Source organism: Caloenas nicobarica, chromosome 16, assembly GCF_036013445.1.
Source record: "Caloenas nicobarica isolate bCalNic1 chromosome 16, bCalNic1.hap1, whole genome shotgun sequence".
NCBI lineage: Eukaryota > Metazoa > Chordata > Aves > Columbiformes > Columbidae > Caloenas > Caloenas nicobarica.
In genome coordinates this window covers 5,065,667-5,083,503 of record NC_088260.1, presented here as the reverse complement: position 1 = coordinate 5,083,503, position 17,837 = coordinate 5,065,667, and the positions used below count along the sequence as shown (strand labels likewise).

At 35.3% G+C, this 17,837-nt stretch overlaps 1 protein-coding gene across 1 annotated transcript in view; it reads right to left on the bottom strand.

Annotated features, from left to right (window-relative positions):
• Positions 1–17,837, bottom strand: part of KNTC1 (kinetochore associated 1) — a 37,231-nt gene that overhangs the window by 13,514 nt on the left and 5,880 nt on the right. Inside the window, exons 13-40 of the mRNA XM_065646653.1 lie at positions 16,883–16,926; positions 16,704–16,769; positions 16,536–16,611; positions 15,790–15,915; positions 15,607–15,696; positions 14,432–14,493; positions 13,909–14,020; positions 13,033–13,176; positions 12,766–12,822; positions 12,582–12,683; positions 11,360–11,476; positions 10,733–10,876; positions 10,340–10,438; positions 9,825–9,928; positions 9,560–9,665; positions 8,768–8,902; positions 7,669–7,788; positions 6,864–6,933; positions 6,724–6,791; positions 5,884–6,176; positions 5,031–5,203; positions 4,738–4,837; positions 3,696–3,832; positions 2,722–2,778; positions 2,104–2,267; positions 1,459–1,563; positions 484–612; positions 93–209 (exon numbers count right to left, since the gene is read on the bottom strand). Of these exons, the coding sequence (XP_065502725.1) occupies positions 93–209; positions 484–612; positions 1,459–1,563; positions 2,104–2,267; positions 2,722–2,778; positions 3,696–3,832; positions 4,738–4,837; positions 5,031–5,203; positions 5,884–6,176; positions 6,724–6,791; positions 6,864–6,933; positions 7,669–7,788; positions 8,768–8,902; positions 9,560–9,665; positions 9,825–9,928; positions 10,340–10,438; positions 10,733–10,876; positions 11,360–11,476; positions 12,582–12,683; positions 12,766–12,822; positions 13,033–13,176; positions 13,909–14,020; positions 14,432–14,493; positions 15,607–15,696; positions 15,790–15,915; positions 16,536–16,611; positions 16,704–16,769; positions 16,883–16,926 (3,117 nt within the window). The remainder of the gene's footprint in view (positions 1–92; positions 210–483; positions 613–1,458; positions 1,564–2,103; positions 2,268–2,721; positions 2,779–3,695; positions 3,833–4,737; positions 4,838–5,030; positions 5,204–5,883; positions 6,177–6,723; positions 6,792–6,863; positions 6,934–7,668; positions 7,789–8,767; positions 8,903–9,559; positions 9,666–9,824; positions 9,929–10,339; positions 10,439–10,732; positions 10,877–11,359; positions 11,477–12,581; positions 12,684–12,765; positions 12,823–13,032; positions 13,177–13,908; positions 14,021–14,431; positions 14,494–15,606; positions 15,697–15,789; positions 15,916–16,535; positions 16,612–16,703; positions 16,770–16,882; positions 16,927–17,837) is intronic.

Here is a 17,837-nt window from a genome sequence, read left to right as displayed (position 1 = left end):
TCACAATACATCTCAGAATATACTGATATTTAAATAGTAACTAAAACCCTACAATAAATAAATAAAAAAGAAAAAAAAAAGATCAAACTTACACCAAATTTAGCCAGTTGGATGCCCCATTCTGCATCAGTAACTAATTCTTGGAATTTTTGTTTTTCTTCTGCTTCATCACATTGGTTAGCGAGCTGTGCTCCAACCAGAGCTACTGCCTAAAAGCAGTGAGAAGGGAGGTTAATACAAGTATAATAAATAATCAGAAAATCTGGAATCCTAAGGTCTAAATCCTCAGAGGTACTTAAAACAATTCATAGACAATCACATAACTGTGTAAAATGAAAACAAACCTCACAGATGGTAGTATCAGCTATACTCTTAATAATGGCAAACTAGTGCACATCCATATTACATTGCTGATGTATTTTTTTTAAGAAACTGCTTAACATTCTCTATTTGCTGAAGAAATACATTGCCTTGTGGATTTACCAAAACTTTTCTGTAATTTTGCCATGTATTGTTTATGACATCCCACAGCTTATTGAACATGTCTTCCTTGTGCAAAATTGTGCAATATCCCAATGCCAGGTTCTGATCTATGACACGACAATTGAACACCTGTGTTTCAGGGGGAAAAAAAAAAAAGTAAGAACAAGTTATAAACTTTAGGAATTGATATTTCAATAGGTTTCTTTGTATGAAGTATAACACATGAAAAGTGCTCTGTAATTTGGAAGTGTATTTGGCATTTAAGTTAGAGGGGGGAAAAAAAAAAGATTAAAAATGCATTTCAGGTTTTAGAACTTAAAATCTAAATATGCTGAAGCCAAGCTAAGAGTCACTTCCCTTAGTCTAGACTGCCTTAGAAAATGACATATGGCAGGTTTTGCAGGTGCCTTTTTAAAAAACTCCCCTCAACTAGAAATCTACAAATCTAAAATGAAACCAGGAGTGAAAATGAGACAGAGAAAACCTACAGGTCATAAAGGCCATTTTTACGGATACTTCAGATTCAGCTGACAGGCTGCTGGGCCATCTTGTCTAGACTGTACTTTTGCCAGGAAAGGTTGGACCAGATGATCCTATGGTCCCTTCCGACCTGGTATGATGTGATTCTGTGATAATAGTTTAGGAGTCCTTAAAGGATCCCACAAAGACGAAACTCCCAGCAGAGCAGCTGGGGCTGTGGAGGCCAACGTTCTCAGACCATCCAGCCCACCCTTGCCCTGTTCTGGTACTGAGACACGAGGCTGTGGAACCCAGTCCCTTCCCACCACTAAAATACTGTCAGTACTTCCCTTCCCCTTCTCTGTGGTTTTCTAAGGTCTGTGATTTTTGAAGGTTTTCGTGGTGTTTGGCCACAGAACAATTTCAGAATATGCTTTTGCAATAGGAAGGGCAGCACTTTTCTTGACAGAGCAGAAGAAAGAGGCTCAACTCTCAGCCTATTCAGAGTGTTCTTACCTTGTGTAGTAAGGTCAGGATAGTGGTCATAATTCCTGAAGTACACTTTGGTTTCATAGCGATGAGAAAGCTTTTGGTTTCAGCTAGCATATGGTCATCATGTAGCTAGTACAAAAAAAGAGAGCACATGGCTAAAAATAAATTCTAAGCCTTCAACTTCTCTTGTCATTTATAGCATAATAGGAGGTACTACAGTAATTGTATTTTCAGATTTAATTAAGGTCTTATAAAAATCTCTTCTCCACAGAAAAAGGATCTTTGTTTCCAAGTGCTTTTGAACTGAGTAGTGTTTTTTGAATATTCTACTTGCCACTTTTCCCATCCTAACTAATGATAAAACAATGTGAAAGAACATAATACACCATTGTTAACATTCATTTTATTCCTGGGCTCTCTGCAAAGACCAGAAGTCTAGGTCAGAACCTACTTTGCAAAGAGAAACAGAGGACCTTGAAAAATAGGGAAGAAATTACCAGCTTCTTTCACAAAATGTCTTGACATCTGATTAAGTGGTAGCAATTTTTATAAGGTCATGGCAATAGCCTCTCTCATACGTATCAAATTCTTATGCAACTACTCTAAAGTTGTTAATAGCATATTTGTAAGACTTGTTCTCAGCAAAATTCAGCAGCGTCCTTGCCATGCCTTTTCACTCAGGGACAAATCCATGTTGTTTGATATCCCATGCTGAAGACAGGATCCAAATGAACAGATGATTATCCGCAAAGCTAACTCGCACTGACTGCACTCCATGAGGTTCTGTAGCACTGCACAGATGGGACTTCGAGCTGGTAGTAGAAGGTTCTGTCCTGTAATATATTTCAAAAACAAACCCAGAAAATAATTAGTATCTTTATATTAAGCATATTGTTCATGGAATTAATATCAGTGCAGTTTCTCTTTTTCTTCATTAAATTTATGACACAAGATAAGTGTTAGCTTCCTTTGAAACCTTAAATTTTCAGGGCTTTTAATTTAATACAGAGTAATTAATTTGGCCATCCTCTTGGAAAGGCTCTAATGGATTCTAGCTCATAGTGGCAGAATTTCTGTACTGAGGTACAGGCTTTGACAACATGCCCAAAATCACATGGCTGAATTATAGCAATTACCATCTGAACTGCTGTCTTCTGTGCTATTCCCCTAGAACATGGCTTTAAGTGGAACACCCAGGCATCTATTTAAAAAGCAATGGTTTAATTTAAACTTCACGTTTTCTAGTGGTCTGGTTTATACTTAAGCATGGTCAGTCTGCCACCATACCTTTAATAAATGCGCAGTTTGCCAGGCTTGTGGAATCCAAAGGATACAGCTTGTTCTCTGAAAGACAGACAAACACATCGGCAGCGTGCTAGGATCTCAGCAACACTAGGAAGCCTGGAAGTACCTTAAAAACATGATACTTCAGGGATGGTACATAAAATAAAGACACATCACCTCTAAGAGCCAGGACTGCTATTTTTTACTGTGCCTAATCAGAAGTTATTTTACAGGAGGGAATATCTTTTCAAGCACACGAAGTAATACAAACCAATTGTTTGCAGTAACTACTTTGTGTGCAAATCCCTTTGTCTTGATAAGACAGTTAACATAAACGCTTCATCTGTGAAAGTAATAAATCTATTCAAATAAATCAGCATATCCTTTATAGGTAGATTTAGCACTGTGCAACAGTATTTGCAGTTATATGCTTTTTAATACACAAATGAGAAAGCATTTACACCAAGAAGTATTAAAAATAAATAACGTAAAATATTCGGCACTTTTTTTAGAGACCTGAAAGTGTCTTTTTCAGCACTTAAAACATTGTAGAGTTCTGTTCATAACACTTGAAATTTTCAAAAAGTTGTGTGTATCTACAATGGTATATAGTACAAGGATGATCATTTTAGAATAAGCTGAAATTCATCTTGATAAAATCCTGTCTCCATTCATGGCTACTAGAAGATGTCTAGAGAAGATCATAAGAACAGGGCAAGTTTATAGTAACGCTTCTCCAGAGCATTCTCCATGTCTTCAGGTATTTGACATTCAGACTCTTCCTGAACCAGAACAAAAACCAAAGTAATCTTTACATTCTACATCCTCCTCCAATGGAAATTTCTTCCATGAGTTTGTCTAATCGAGATTTGAGGTGATAATTTCCACACAAGTGCTGAATTATTTCTATTCCTAGATAAAAATCAATATGAAATACAGATTGTATAGTGACTCAACATTCAGGAAAGCAAGTTTACCACATATAGGCAGAAGAGAAGAAATAGTTTCATATGCAACTGGAAGAGCTGTTTGTGGATCAAGAACCACTCCATCTTCATTAAAGAAGTCATCGTAAGTCCACTCTTCATAAGGATCTTTATCTCCTCCAAAGGACGTTGTCTAAATAAGAACATTGTCAAAAGTACACCAAATAAAAAGAACAGCTAATAAGTCTACTGACAAACTGAATGCTGCAAGAGGTTCCAGGTTTCAAATACAGGAACAGAACACAACCTCCTATTTGAAAATGGATTCTACTATACTACTTTTTGTTAAATAGCCAGTAGCATTAAACAGATTTCCTACTTAGAGTGGCCACATTTCCCCTTAATGTTGCAGTTATTTAGTTGTACAGTCAAAATGCATTCTTGATTAATTTAATGGAGGCTTTCATAAACACTCTTGGCCAAATACCATAAGCAAATATTTCAAATGGACAGTTTTTAGAAAAATAACATTTCGTGCATAAATATGCTTGCCTAGCCACTTTGATCTGTTTCATTCAAAAAATAAGAGCCCATTCATTTCACGTAGCCTAAAGCACTGCTTGACATGAACAAAAAAACAAAGATGCTATTCAAGAACTTGATCCATCTTATGGTTTTACAAGACATGCATTTAAAAATCAAACCCACTATTTTTTTTTTTAAAAAAGCACTTTTAAAAAGTCAGCTCTCTATGCTCTCTCATAGTCCTGGCAGCAGCTATTCAATAAAATCACTAATATTTTCAGGCATGTTAGCCGGATCTATTATACTGAAATGTAAGTGGAGAATGATGCTCGTGCCAGAGCTGCACTGTTTTTTAGTACTCAAATCAGTTTATTCTTTATGCCGATGTACACAAATATTCAGGGAAATTTTTATTTGTAGAGCTGTCTGGGGTTGTGGTGGTGGCATTTGTTTTTTAAACAAGCTGATGAAATATTGCTAGGAAAATGGGAGAAAAAAATGTATCTACAGTAAACACTATTCAGTCAATCAAGACATGTTAAAAAATATATTTAAGTTAGCAGAAAATACCTTTGCTGTAAATCCATAGTTTTCTATTTGGCACTGTGTGTAAATTTCCTTGGCAGCCGAAGTATATTTACATAGTTCCAGAGAATCTAATAGTAAATCTGTAAAAATATTAATATTATTAGCATACTATGAACGGATGGTTCATACGTCCTATTAAAAGGAAACAATTTTTTGCAGCACCTGTTTTTACAGAGGCATATATAGGAACTCACTTTGTTTTCATGTTTATTAAATACTATTTGAAAAGTTGGATTTCCAGCATGAACACAAATAAGTGATAATAGTAATTACCTGGGCTACATATCGTAGCTGCTTGGCAAGCCAGTTCATAGATCACTGCTGGAAGATTCATGTCATTAGGAGTGATCATTGGAACATCAGTTCCCAACATATGACAAAGCCTTTGACATGCTGAAAACAGCAGCTTCCCTGTTTCTTCATTACAGTGATTTTCGTAGAAGTCCCTATTTAAAAAAAAAAGAGTTAAAAATAAAAAACTAGTCCTTAGGGCTTTCACTTAAGGCCACATTCTGTTCTAATTATTTAATTATCTTTTACTTATTTCATCTATATAAGTCACTGCATCTAAAACTTCTGTGACTGAAGTGAAAGAATACAATGGAGCTCACCTTAGAGATAAATACTGAAGCACATAGAACATGGCAACAATAAGAAATATATCTAGCATTTTCATCTCATCTCTTCTGGGGGGAGGTGGTAGTAAGTTTAAATTATCTGACAACCTGAGCATGAGGCAGAGACCAGCTGGAAACCATGACATGGTATGTACAGTCAGTGCACAACAGTTTTCTTCTACCTGTGTAAGCTGAGAAGCTCTCAAAATGGTTATTTAATATTGTGCCCTACTTATCTCTCATTATAAAACTGTAGGGATTCTTTTTAGTTAGTAATCATGTTACGGCAGAACCAATGGCAATCTTCAGAGACTACGACTTAACTCTCCACTCAATATTGTATACAAGCAATATAAGCATATTGCTGAGATACTAATTTTTAGGAAAAAAAAAAGCTAAAACAAAACATACTTTCCTTTGCTCTACATCTACTTACTTCTGCAAAGTATCAGAAATAGTACAGAAAGGCCCATTAAAAGTCATAATCCTGAAAACCTCTGCAGCTTTACCTGCATATTTTTACAGCATCTTCAACTTTTCCAGCATCTAGTGCTCTCAAGGCCAGTTTTTCTCCCAGTTCTTGCTCTGACCTTTGCAGGAGCAAAGCCAGTTTGTACAACCTTGACTCTGTAGAACGGGTCTTGGTTTTACCATCTTCTGAATTACAGATCGTCCTTTGTTCTTTTCTAGACTTGGACAGAGATCTGACAGTTTCATAAGCTTTTATGTGCGTCTCAAGAAGCCTGGACATCAGTGAAGGGTTCCTAAATTCTTTGACTGAAAGAAAGATTTCAAAATCTTCCTGCAACAGCAACAAAAAAGATTATGTATTAGTATTTATGTAGCTTCCTTTATTTTTTTTAATGTTTTTATTTCTTGTTTCATTCTGAGGAATACTTTCAGTACAAAGTTGACTTTACTAGTTTCTACCAATTACCGATTTATGTCATAGATTAGAGAATTTTGCTAGGCAGTAGCTAAGCAAAACGAAAAAACCTGAAGGATACTGCATGCTCAAATGCATTAAAGAATTTAAGTTTACAAACCATACTAGATCCTTAATAAAATATTACAGTACTCAATTATGAAATCTTTGAAGTGTTAGCAATTAAGACTTTTGGGAGAGTATCTACTTTTTTCGTTCAAATGGACAACTGAGTAATAAGGAACCTTCCAAGGTGCTATTTAAATTGCTAGATTACCCTCAGAATCTCTTTGAAGTCAATAATAAAAACAACCTTTGCATATAAGTTGTAAATAGAATTAATTTTTGATATCATCCATGTTATAAGAACAATTGGAATAACTACAGTAAGTCAAAAGCAGTTTGAAACTATAAAGACACTTACCTGCAGGGTGGCAAGTGTTTCAAACGTTTTCAGGTTTGCTTCACATTCATCTTTCTTCAGAGGATTATCTGTTGGAGGAGAAAAACAATTACTTCCTGACTCCATTTACAAGCAAAAGGTAAGATTAAGCTGTAGCTTACCTTTTTGAATGCTGAACAGGAACTTAAGGATTTCCACAAGTGTCTTAGTCATAGACATCTGTTTTTTGTGCTGCAAGAAAGCAAGAGGTTAATGTTTTGTTTGGTCAAAAAGTTGCGAGTAACAGACAGTGACCCTCAGGTTTCTGCTCTATGAAAATACTACACAGTGCTCTACAAAGGCCTCATGCAACAATTATTAAGTCTAAGATACAACCAGTTGAAAAGTAAGGGAACAGAAAGTTATTGTTTGTATGCATCCTTTATAGAAATAGCAAATATTTTACAGCTGTAATACACATGCACTCTACAGTATGTTAGCTCTCACAGGAGTTTTGAAAATATCTGCCCTTCCCTCTTTTTCCATCCTTCCTTTGCTCAGAATAATGTGTACTGTCAACTGTGAAGCTTCAACCCACTTTGGTGCCTGGCAAAGACATGCCTACAGTTTTTAACTAGATGTTTTCCAAGCAACTAAAGAAAGAATGGGAAAATACATAGGACTAGAGGTATAATAATGTAGCAGAATTCATAAATTATTAATTTAATTTTCAGATAGATATGCCACTGTGTGGAGAGGCCTTTAAAAATAACTCAAAACAATTACATAGCATACAGAATCAGAATAAACTCAAGTTGGAAAACACTTCAAGAGGTTATGTAGTCCAAAACAGGACCAGTTCATCATCCCTTTTTGCTGGAAGACAGTTTTTACGTTTGCATCCCTTATCTTTTTTTAACCATCTGAGTAAAAATAGTATTTAGAATAATCTGTACACACAATTTACTATGTGAAATGACTTGGTACCTCCTCAGAATTATCTGCTTTATTCTGTAATACCAGTGTTCCCCATACAGTCAATCTTTCTGCAACTTTCTCAGCTTCGGCAAGAGTCAGAGATTTTAACAAAGTCAGAGATTCCTCTCCCTGAAGAAAAAGAAAGGAAAAGAAAACCAGAAATAATTTTTTAAAAGGGGGGGAGGGGCATTTCCTTTGGAAAAGCTAAGTTATGTGTACTTTCTTGCTTTGATACAAGGGTTGCATGATGGCCAATTGGGTAAAATTAACCTTCCGCTGATGAACTTCAAATCTCTTTATAAAATACATTTACTATGACATGACATCCTGAAACTCCCTGAATAATTTCTTACTAAATCTATAAGGCTTTCAGTAAAATCTATGTGCTTGCTCGCTAAGAGTTATAATAGGCAAATTAAAACACAGTTTTGCTCATTGGCAATTATGCAGTATTTTTAAAACAGTATGATTATCAAGAATACCATGTGCTAATAAGGTAGAACAAACGTTAGCATGAGAAACACCATTTTGCAGAGGAGTTAATTTGATTTCTTTAATCAAAAAGCTTCCTTTTCTACAGGTCAAAGAGATCCCAATAACATAACACAGGGAAAACACAGGGTATAAAGGTGATCACACCTAGTGTAATGTAGCAAGCGAAGTTAAATATTTCTAGTTAGGACATCCGCTAAAGGGGTAGGTCTGTACTCATGTGGGGTACCGTTGCAGTAGAAGAAAGCATTTCTCAGAAGACTATTTTTGTTGTTGTTGATGACAAGAAAGCAACTTGTCCAAAAACAGCTCTAGCAAAAACAGTATGTGAAAATATGTAGAGACTTCAATTCCAAACTTGTATATTGCGAGTCACAATTTTCATCCTTTCTTGCCAGGAATGAAGGATGGCTCATGATATTTAAAACTCTGACAAAGGTGTAATTTTCAGTGTTAAGTATAGGCAGTTATGCATACAATTAATAGAACCTTAAAGAAAAAAAATTATATGTAAACCATATATAAGATTTCTGTAAGTAGTACAAATTGCCCCTGTTTGAAAACAGGCCTTAGTGTCTTTAAATTCTAAGATCAACTGACATGAAGTATTTTATACCCTCTCTTTGTCAATCAGGTCTATCATCCTCAGAACGTAGACTTTCACAGTGGGCAACATGTATGCTGCTACGATCTTCAAAGCATCCTCCAAAGAAGTAGGGGTATCTTGTTTCAGAATGTACTTCACTAGCCTCTGTAAGAAGAAAACAGATACGCACTTGAGTTTGTTGATGTATAGGACAACAAGGGAAGTCATATATACACACTACTTCTGCATTGCAGTTGTACAGCTCGTACCAAGGAGGTTTTAAAACCAGGAGTTTAAAACTTCCGTCTAGAGAAAACCTGAGTAAAGCATGAGTGGGAGAAAACTGGGCTTGGAGAAGAGAATTATCCTGGGAACTCTCAAAATTCAGGGAACTCATCTGGTTCCACAGGATAGCAAGGAACTTTTCCAGAAATACTCATGTTTTCTCCCTCATAAAAGGAGATGCAAAAAAAATTAATAAAATAAAAATTAAAAAATCACCGAGTATCGTTCACCGTGACCTTAGGATCTGAAGTCTTGAGAGCACCTATCCTTCCATTTTTTAGTTTCCTTTTTTCTTTCCCATCCCCCATACAGAGAGCATTATATTATCAGTGCTATGCTAATTAGGTTGGGCTAAGTTAATCTGCCAATTCTCAAGAAAAGAGTGGGCTTTCAGGCAAAAAACATGTCCCAACAGGACAAGAAAAATGGATATTGATAACCAGTTACTAAGAGTTTTTGAAAAGTCTTGCTTCTTTACATGCAGGTAACTGTAGGGATTTTTGTTTAACAGAAAGAAGAGTAATGCTAATCACTTACCATTATCATCTGCTTGTCCTTTAAAAGATTAGTATCTCTTATGCCATAGGCTCGCAAAAGCTTCTTCATCTCCATCAGTCGGTAACTTTCATGTAGTAACTTTACTCTACAGACAAATTAGACTATTATTGATTTATTTGCTACCTACAGCTATGTGGTTTAATAATCCTATTATGTCAGATACACAGTATTTCCCACCCCCAAACCAGAATTCTAATTGAAAGTACACACAGAACTGAAGTGCAGACTGTGAACGTTGCCTTACTTGACATGATTCATTTCCAAATGCTGTTTTACCAGCTGCTCCACTGCTGCGCTCCATGGTACTACAGCAGCGTGCATTATCTGGACAACTGCATCAAATTTCAACTATAAAAGGAACATAAAAAGGTCACTTTTAAAAATAAGTTACAAGGTAATCTCTTGATGTATTGTTCACTTTATTTCCTGATCCAATCTTCACTCGCATAAAGGACATTCATTATGATAATATAATGCATCAAGTTAGATCAGAAAATGCTTATAGTAATTTATGACACTGTAGAGCTTGAGTTTCATACATATTAAAGTTGATGAGTTTTCCATGTGATGACATCAAAACTACAATTAAATTTTCAAGCAAAGAACATCACATGGGAGAAGATTACTAAGATGGCGTACTATTTGATCTCATACCCCTCATGTAAAAATGTACCCATATGCTTATGTAAAAAACTACGTGTTTCATTCTGAACTGACATATTAGAGCCACTTGATGCCTATTTTGTAAAATATACTTACATCTGTATCAGAGATACAGCCAATGACAGCAATTGCCTTTGCCTCCCATGAAGTTTCAAACACTGAAGCAGACCGTGTACGACAACGTTCTAGCAAATCCTGTATGTTTTGATATAGATTATTAGGATATTTGAATTCAGAAAAGATAGGAATATCTTACGATATAAACAAAAAATGAAACTTTTTTTGACATTAAGGGACAGATTTGGCTATCTTCCCTTGTATCTGTTAATGCCTTATTACAGAAACAGTAACTATAAAACTCATTGATAGGAGTAAGCTAATCTGAAAGCTTGCCCTAAAATTCAAGTGTAAATAAGAATGGTCATCAGATTTGTTTTCTCCTTACTCGTGTTTAAATAGTTTTCTTGAAAAGAAAGAAAATATGGATACCTTTATATACTGTAGAAGTAATTCATCCTTTTGTAGATTATGCTCACACAGGTAGGGTTTTATAAACTTCTCCAAAATGGAAGGGACAAGCTCTGGTGCCAAAATTTTATCGAACATGCGAAACACAATAGTAGTTGCATTTTCCTGGGTGGCAAGTAGAACAATGACATGTTAGAACACGATCCTTTATATTTCTAATTCATAATACAACATCCAGTGTCATTGAAATGAATTGAATGATTTCAAGAACTAGCATCCTTCTTTAGCTCAAATAAAAGCTTTCTTTTACAACAAAGTTTCTTTTATTGTTCAGTTGTACTTCTAATTTCTCTGTTGCTAATGTTCGCTCCACAGTATACAATCTGTACTGAACTGCAAATCATGGAGTTTAAGCCTTACCTTCTCATAGTATCTTGTCACATTATATATTTATATCCATGGTTGAAACAAAATTTCTAACAAACACGACATATCAAATAGTCTTAGCAGCTTATGAACACAAGTTTAACCAACCAATCCATCAGGATTCCTCTTTTGTCTGACTTCAAATCGTGTGCTACAAGATTTTTCTCCTTCTTGGAACAATCCACTACCCAAAAGCACTTTTCGAAGTGCCTGCAGAATTACCTTTTCAAAATCACAGAGTGCCAGCCTGCAGTTGTATTTCCTGTACAGATTTATCAGTTCTTGTAAATCATTTACCAGCTTCTTTAACCTATGTACTTCTTCGCAGTCACTACATCTCTGAAACAGTGTTTGGAAGTGAAACGTTAGAAGACTTACTACAATCTTCAAGACCATTAAGTGCTTTCATAAACAGGAAGAAAACAAATTATTCTCCACATTGCTGGTGTAAGACAAGAGCAGCTTACTTACAATGCAGTGAGGAAGTAAGATATTAGGAAAAGATTGTTTCTAAATATAAAGACAGTGATGCACTAGAAGTGCCTGCACAGGTAAGAGGGGTGAGCACTTCACTCTCTGAAGTCTAAAGGACAGGTAAGACAAATGGCTGGGAACAATGTACCTACAGCTGGCATTTTCTTTAGAGTAGGAACCCTATTTTTAATGTGATTTTCTAAGAAACCTCACAATTTTTCATGCCTTGCCGTCTTAAATATTTTATGAATATATATGCTGAACTGTTATATTTATAGGGCATATAACAAAGGAAAATCAAGTACAGGTTGAACGTAACGTAAATGTATCTTCTTTCCATTATGCGCTTTGAATGTGGGATTTGGGACTTTACGACAGCAGGTCTAACTAACATAGAATGTCAGTGTTTCCAGTTTCTAAAATGCACAGCTGGTTAGCTTTATCTTTCTTCACTTTCATACTACCACTTTTATAGATGCTAGTATAACTAGAATATATAACATAGACAATTTACTTGTGCTTGCACAAATTCAGTATTCGTAACCTTACAGCAAGCTGATTTTTAATACCTGTTTTCTCCAGGACATAACACATGCTTAATTGAAATTAATTTCCAAAAACTTTGACAGAGATGAGACATGTTTTTAATTTAAGTTCATAAGGAGAATCTTTACTGAAATTTAAGTGTTTTGTAGAACTCAGGCTTATTCGTGTTCTACAGAAAATTCAATAATATTATTCATATTTAGACTAATAATACATCTCTTAAAGGGTATTCAGGTTGCACTGACTTTTTTTTTTTAATCTTTAAACCCAAGACAACTGGAACTCAGTTACTTCCTTTCATGGAATTGAGTCAATTTTCACCAAAAACATTAGTGACCTTATCATCATCCATTCCAACTCTAGCACAGAGCATATGTTCTGAAGTCTCTTAGTAGTACATCCTTATATTTGGTACATTTCTTACCAAAGGAGTCCAATGGTCAAAAGCTGCCAGTCCCATTTCACCTTGATTTTTACTTGTGAAAAAAACCTCTGCCATTTGGAGTCCATTTTCTGGCCAATTTGCCTGTCCAAAGTAATTGATATTAGCAAACTGTACTATACATATAGAAATATAAGACATGCAAAGTTTCTGCAGTATGACTTACCTTATCAGTTAATTCAAGATTTCGAGCACCTTGTTCCAGCCATTTTGCTAACATTTTCTGAAAAAAATACAGTTATAAGTAGAGTTATGCTATCTATAAGAATAAAATTTGCCATTAGAATCACTTGAAATATAAACTGTAGAGAAAAAAGTCATTTAAAAGATAGAGGAACGAGGTTCTGACATTCGAAAATTAAAGTCTGTAGGTCTGTCTATAAAATTATCTTAGCCTGAGAAAATGACATTTTGCATTTATTAGGACACCTACCTGTCCCTTTGGTACAACTCTTCTTAAGAAAGGGATCACGACATTTTTAAGCCATAAACACAGTTGCTTCAGAGGAACAGTAAAGTGAATGGCATTAAGCAAGTTCTCCAGCATTTTCTCATCAAAGCTGCTCTCAAAATCTGCCTAAAATATCAAAACAATTACAGAAATATGAAGTATACATTTATTCGGTACTTTGTAAAGCTGTTTCACTAATAGGAAGAAGCAATGTAGTTCACAAATATAAAGATAAAATCTCAGTAATCATAGATAGGAATTTAAAAAACCATAGTCCTGTTCAGAAAAATCTAGAGCTTGGTCGTCTTCAACAAGAGCTAATTCAAGCAATTTCTTTGCAAATTACAGTGGCAGGATCATGTCCTATTACTTTAGGACTTGCTCTATAATCCTGCCTTATTAAGAAAACAACAGGCATGGACCTGAAGTCCTGAACTAAAGAATATAATAGCCCATAGCCACTATTATGAAAGTGTCACTGACAGTAAGAAGTCTGTGATTCTTTTTAAAGAATTTTAAGGTACCCAGAAAATGTCCATTTCAAAGTTCTGAGAGCTGTGCTTGCAAAAAAGTGAATGGAGGATTATAACCGCCATAGAATAAATCAAAGAATCATCAGCTTTCAGACCTAGAAATATGTGGTCTGACATAAGAAATACCAGTTTATTCTTAAATCAATAAGTTCAGCCTTCTAAGGAGCTAGGTGAATCATTGTGATAGTAGATGAGATTCTGCCATAGATCTTTGCTGCTTCTCTTACTTTGCTTCTGCATTGGTCTGATTCTGTTAAATAGGATGGTAAATTTAAGAGACTTAACATTCTCCATAAATACCAAAGAAATGTCTATGCCATCTCACCTGATGCCTAAGCCAGAGGTACTGTGCACAAGATAAGTTTCCTTCTTCTAGCTCGAAAAGGATATTCTTGAAAATGTCTTTGTTATTCAAGAATTCTGTCCAAGCAATACCACTAGAAGCGAGAGGAGGAAAAGAAATTGTTATTGATATATGTCAACATTAAAGGAGTTTGGGGGAGAACCTCAAAGCTCTTCTAGCTAGTACTATATGCTGTAAGAGACAACAGTAGTGTTAGATTGTGCATGTACAAAATCACATCCCCTCCTGTGTTAAAGACCAAAAATCTATACAAGATAGTGCATGTGGAACAGATAATGTATGTTTTCAACATACAGGATGACTGAACCTCTCTGCATTCTCCCTTCACCACAGTAAAGGATAGGAAACTGCAGGAAGACAGGGAAAGGTTTAAAGATCAATGACTGCAAATTTAAAGAAAAATGAAAAAGTTAATTTCAATGGCACATACTTAACCGTTACAATTAAATTTACTTTAAATTTTGACAAAGAAACAGAAACAAACCTGAATTTCTCTAGTCCAAAAGCTCCATAAAAAGTTGTGAGCCTCGCCTGAGCTCTCAATACCTGAATGCAGACAAGAGATTTAAGGTCAATATCTAGCTTACCAAACAGTCATATTACATGGCTCGAATAACCATCACAAAGGTGAAGAATGGAGGAAAAGAAAGACTTTTCAATAATTTCATTTAATTACTTATGTAAGTTTGTTTAATAAAGCATTAATCCAAAATTTCAATTGTGTAAACACTAGACCGAATTGCCTTGAAGACAGATGAGGCCTGTCCAAAACATAATAGGACTAAATAAGAAACAAAACTAAAAACCTAAGAGCACTTAAGAAAGCTTCTCCCTTCAATTTCTAGAGCATCTGAAAATGAATCTTTCTATGACCGAAAGAATCACTTATTTCAGCAGCTTGTCATTTCTGTGGTTCTCTTTCATACTCTAAAATATATTCTTGTTTAGACTTTTCAAAAGTTCAACAGTAATACAGTTTTTAAAACTCTACATTGTAATTGTTTATTATATGGTGCTGTGGGGCCCAGAAGTTTGTCCCCACCTCAGTTACGGAGACCAGAGCCCCATCAGGTGACTGAGCAAGGGTTTTATCATCTTTCTTCAAGATCTGAAACAAATACATGAAATGGATTGGCTGACAACTCAGTACATGCAGAACATGCCAGATAGTACTACAAATTTAACAAAGAAACAAGCAAAAACTTAGTATCTCTGTAAACGGAAGTCTTTATTTTACAATGTGAGACTCAGACTGGATTTCTACATGTGTGCAGGATCAGACAGATAATATGTATCTCTCTGATTCTGTTTGATAAGGCAGGAAAGGTGAAAATAAAGAAAACAAAAAAGGTGACGTATTTTGAGATTTTAGTGCTGAAATTAATATTTAAAAGGTATTTTAAAAGACTACTGCTCAAAACTAAAACCTGCTTTCTGATGTGAAAATAAAACCATAAGCTTTTTCGTCCGTAAGCAATAGCAAGAACGAGGTTGGAACAAGCCTTGCTGCTGCTTCATGTTTGATAACATACAATTTATAACGCATTTACTTTTTGAATCACTGTAACTGGTTTGAAGTTGTCCTCCCTCTCGAGTTGGACAGAGGCATGTAATAGGAATGGATGGGTATAAGCAGTTTAAAGAAATAAAACCCCTTACTTTGATTTTAGCATAGTCCAACATTTCTTGAGCAGTTTCATAGAGCGGCCAAGGAGCATTTATGCAGTAATCCACAACAAATTGGCTATCCTGTTTGCATAAGGACACAACTGACGTTAATTCCAAGGTCTTTTATAATTTGAATTACTTCGTAAGAGAAAGAGAGTAGAAATCAAACCATACCTGAATTTTTTGCAAATTTTCTTTGGCTTCATTCACAAGATCTAGCCAGACTTCGTGACCGTAACTCCCAACAGAAGCTGAAGCAAGTTTCTCTAAAATAGTGTTTGCTTTCACTTTGTATACAAGCTGTTTAAAGAAAAGCAACAGTTTTCAGTTTGACACAATGAAGTCTTAAGCAGACAGTTTTCAACTGAAAACTCCACAATTTCCTTCACAATGTTTTTGAGATAAAGTGTGTCCATGTACATTGAATGATTTCATTACAGAAACAAATCACCAATTAGTCCCTAACAATTATGGTATCTTTTTATCTCACCAGCTAAGCCTGTGTTTTTATTAAAAACCAGTTAATTAAGTCAGATTATGTGCTAATAAATGCATGTGAAAATCGGGGTGTTTTTTGGTGTTTTTTTTTTTTTTAGGCAATGCTTTTTCTTGCTACTTAAAGGGATAAACGTGCCTTCTCCTGAACCAGCAGCGCTTATTTTGATCAGAAGATGTACTTCAGCACCACTTCTCATTGCAAGGTTTGTTAGTTATTGTAAAGAAAAAACATAGTTCACCATGTAGTCATCTAGTTTTGAATCAGCTTTCAAGAATAGCGAGTTGCTTTGAAAGGTAACATTCCACTACGTTTGTAATATTTTTTTAACATTTTTTGTTGGATTGTAGGGCAAGAAACTTGCTCTTAAGTTCAGTTATACTAATTAATCTCCAAATTTATTTATCAAGAATGGACAACTTACCTCAACATCTAGTCCAAACTGAATAGCAAAATTCTCTGCTTCAGTGAATTTGTGTTTGTGAAGTAAGCGACTAAGTCTAGGGGTGAAATAAAGTAAAGCATACCACTTTAATATGTGTCAAACCACAGACTTAAAAAAAAAAAAAAGGCATTTAATCAAAACTAGTACCTGTTTTCCGGCAAGGCTTCGGTTAAACTTCTCATCACAACAATAGAAACTGGGCCTTCAGAGGGTCTAAGGATGAGAGGGAGCTACGTGAGTTTATCAAATGTGAAACAACTATATGTAGAAGTAATCTGCCATTTTAATATAATAATGATCTAGTAAGAAACAAAACATTATCTTACATCTGATGTTTTTCATGAATTCCTTCCAAGAAGTATATTGTATCCTGTAGTGTGCAATAACAGAAATCATTAGGTGGCAAGGGAAATTAGTCATAAAAAAGCACAACTGTAATACATTAAATGTTCCTTAATCTAAAAACAAACGACTACTTTTCTCTCAGATAAGTTTGGTTTTTTTAAATGCTTATCATGGTATTTCCTGGATAGTTTGCACCATCTAAAATTTCTGAGGGCCTTAACTGGACACTTCAGACTGAAACCACTCTGCTACCCCAGTTCAGTGAGCATCAGTGCGCCCTCCACACGAGTGAATCAGCTTCTCAAAATTACACACTTTGATTTTGTCCAAGCCATAAGGAGGTCACACTCTGTCCATCTTCACATCTTTTAGAATCTGACCTCTCTGCTACATTCCACAGAGGCAATATATGCCTTGGCATTTCCCACCTTGACTTTATCACCTCGGATCAAAGAAAAGGGACGTAATAGGCATTATTTTCTCCACTATGCAGCTGCATATATAGTCTTTTCTGCCAAGTGCTTCCTACAAGGCAAGCAATTTCATCAGCTTTGTGTTTTATTGCTTATCAGATCCAGAGCTTACTACATTTACTGTCACGACTACAATGAAGAGCTGCTGCTTAGGCTTCTGATTCGGTGTCTTCTCACATACAAACTCCACCAGTCTTTACAATGTTCGTAATTCATAAAAGTTCTTGCCATCTTTTTTGACCTTCTTTTGTTAAAGTCTTTATAAGGAACAATAAACATTGCAATAGACCTGGGCCTAGAATTAAACTGTTCCGTTTGCTAGATACTGTATCTTTTTCTCCATCCTTTGGCGACATCATTTAATCTGTCCTTGTATAGTTCCTGCGCAGTTTCAAGTACAAATTCATTGTAATCTAACAAGAATAACACAGTACTCTCTTTAATAATTATACCTATTGACAGC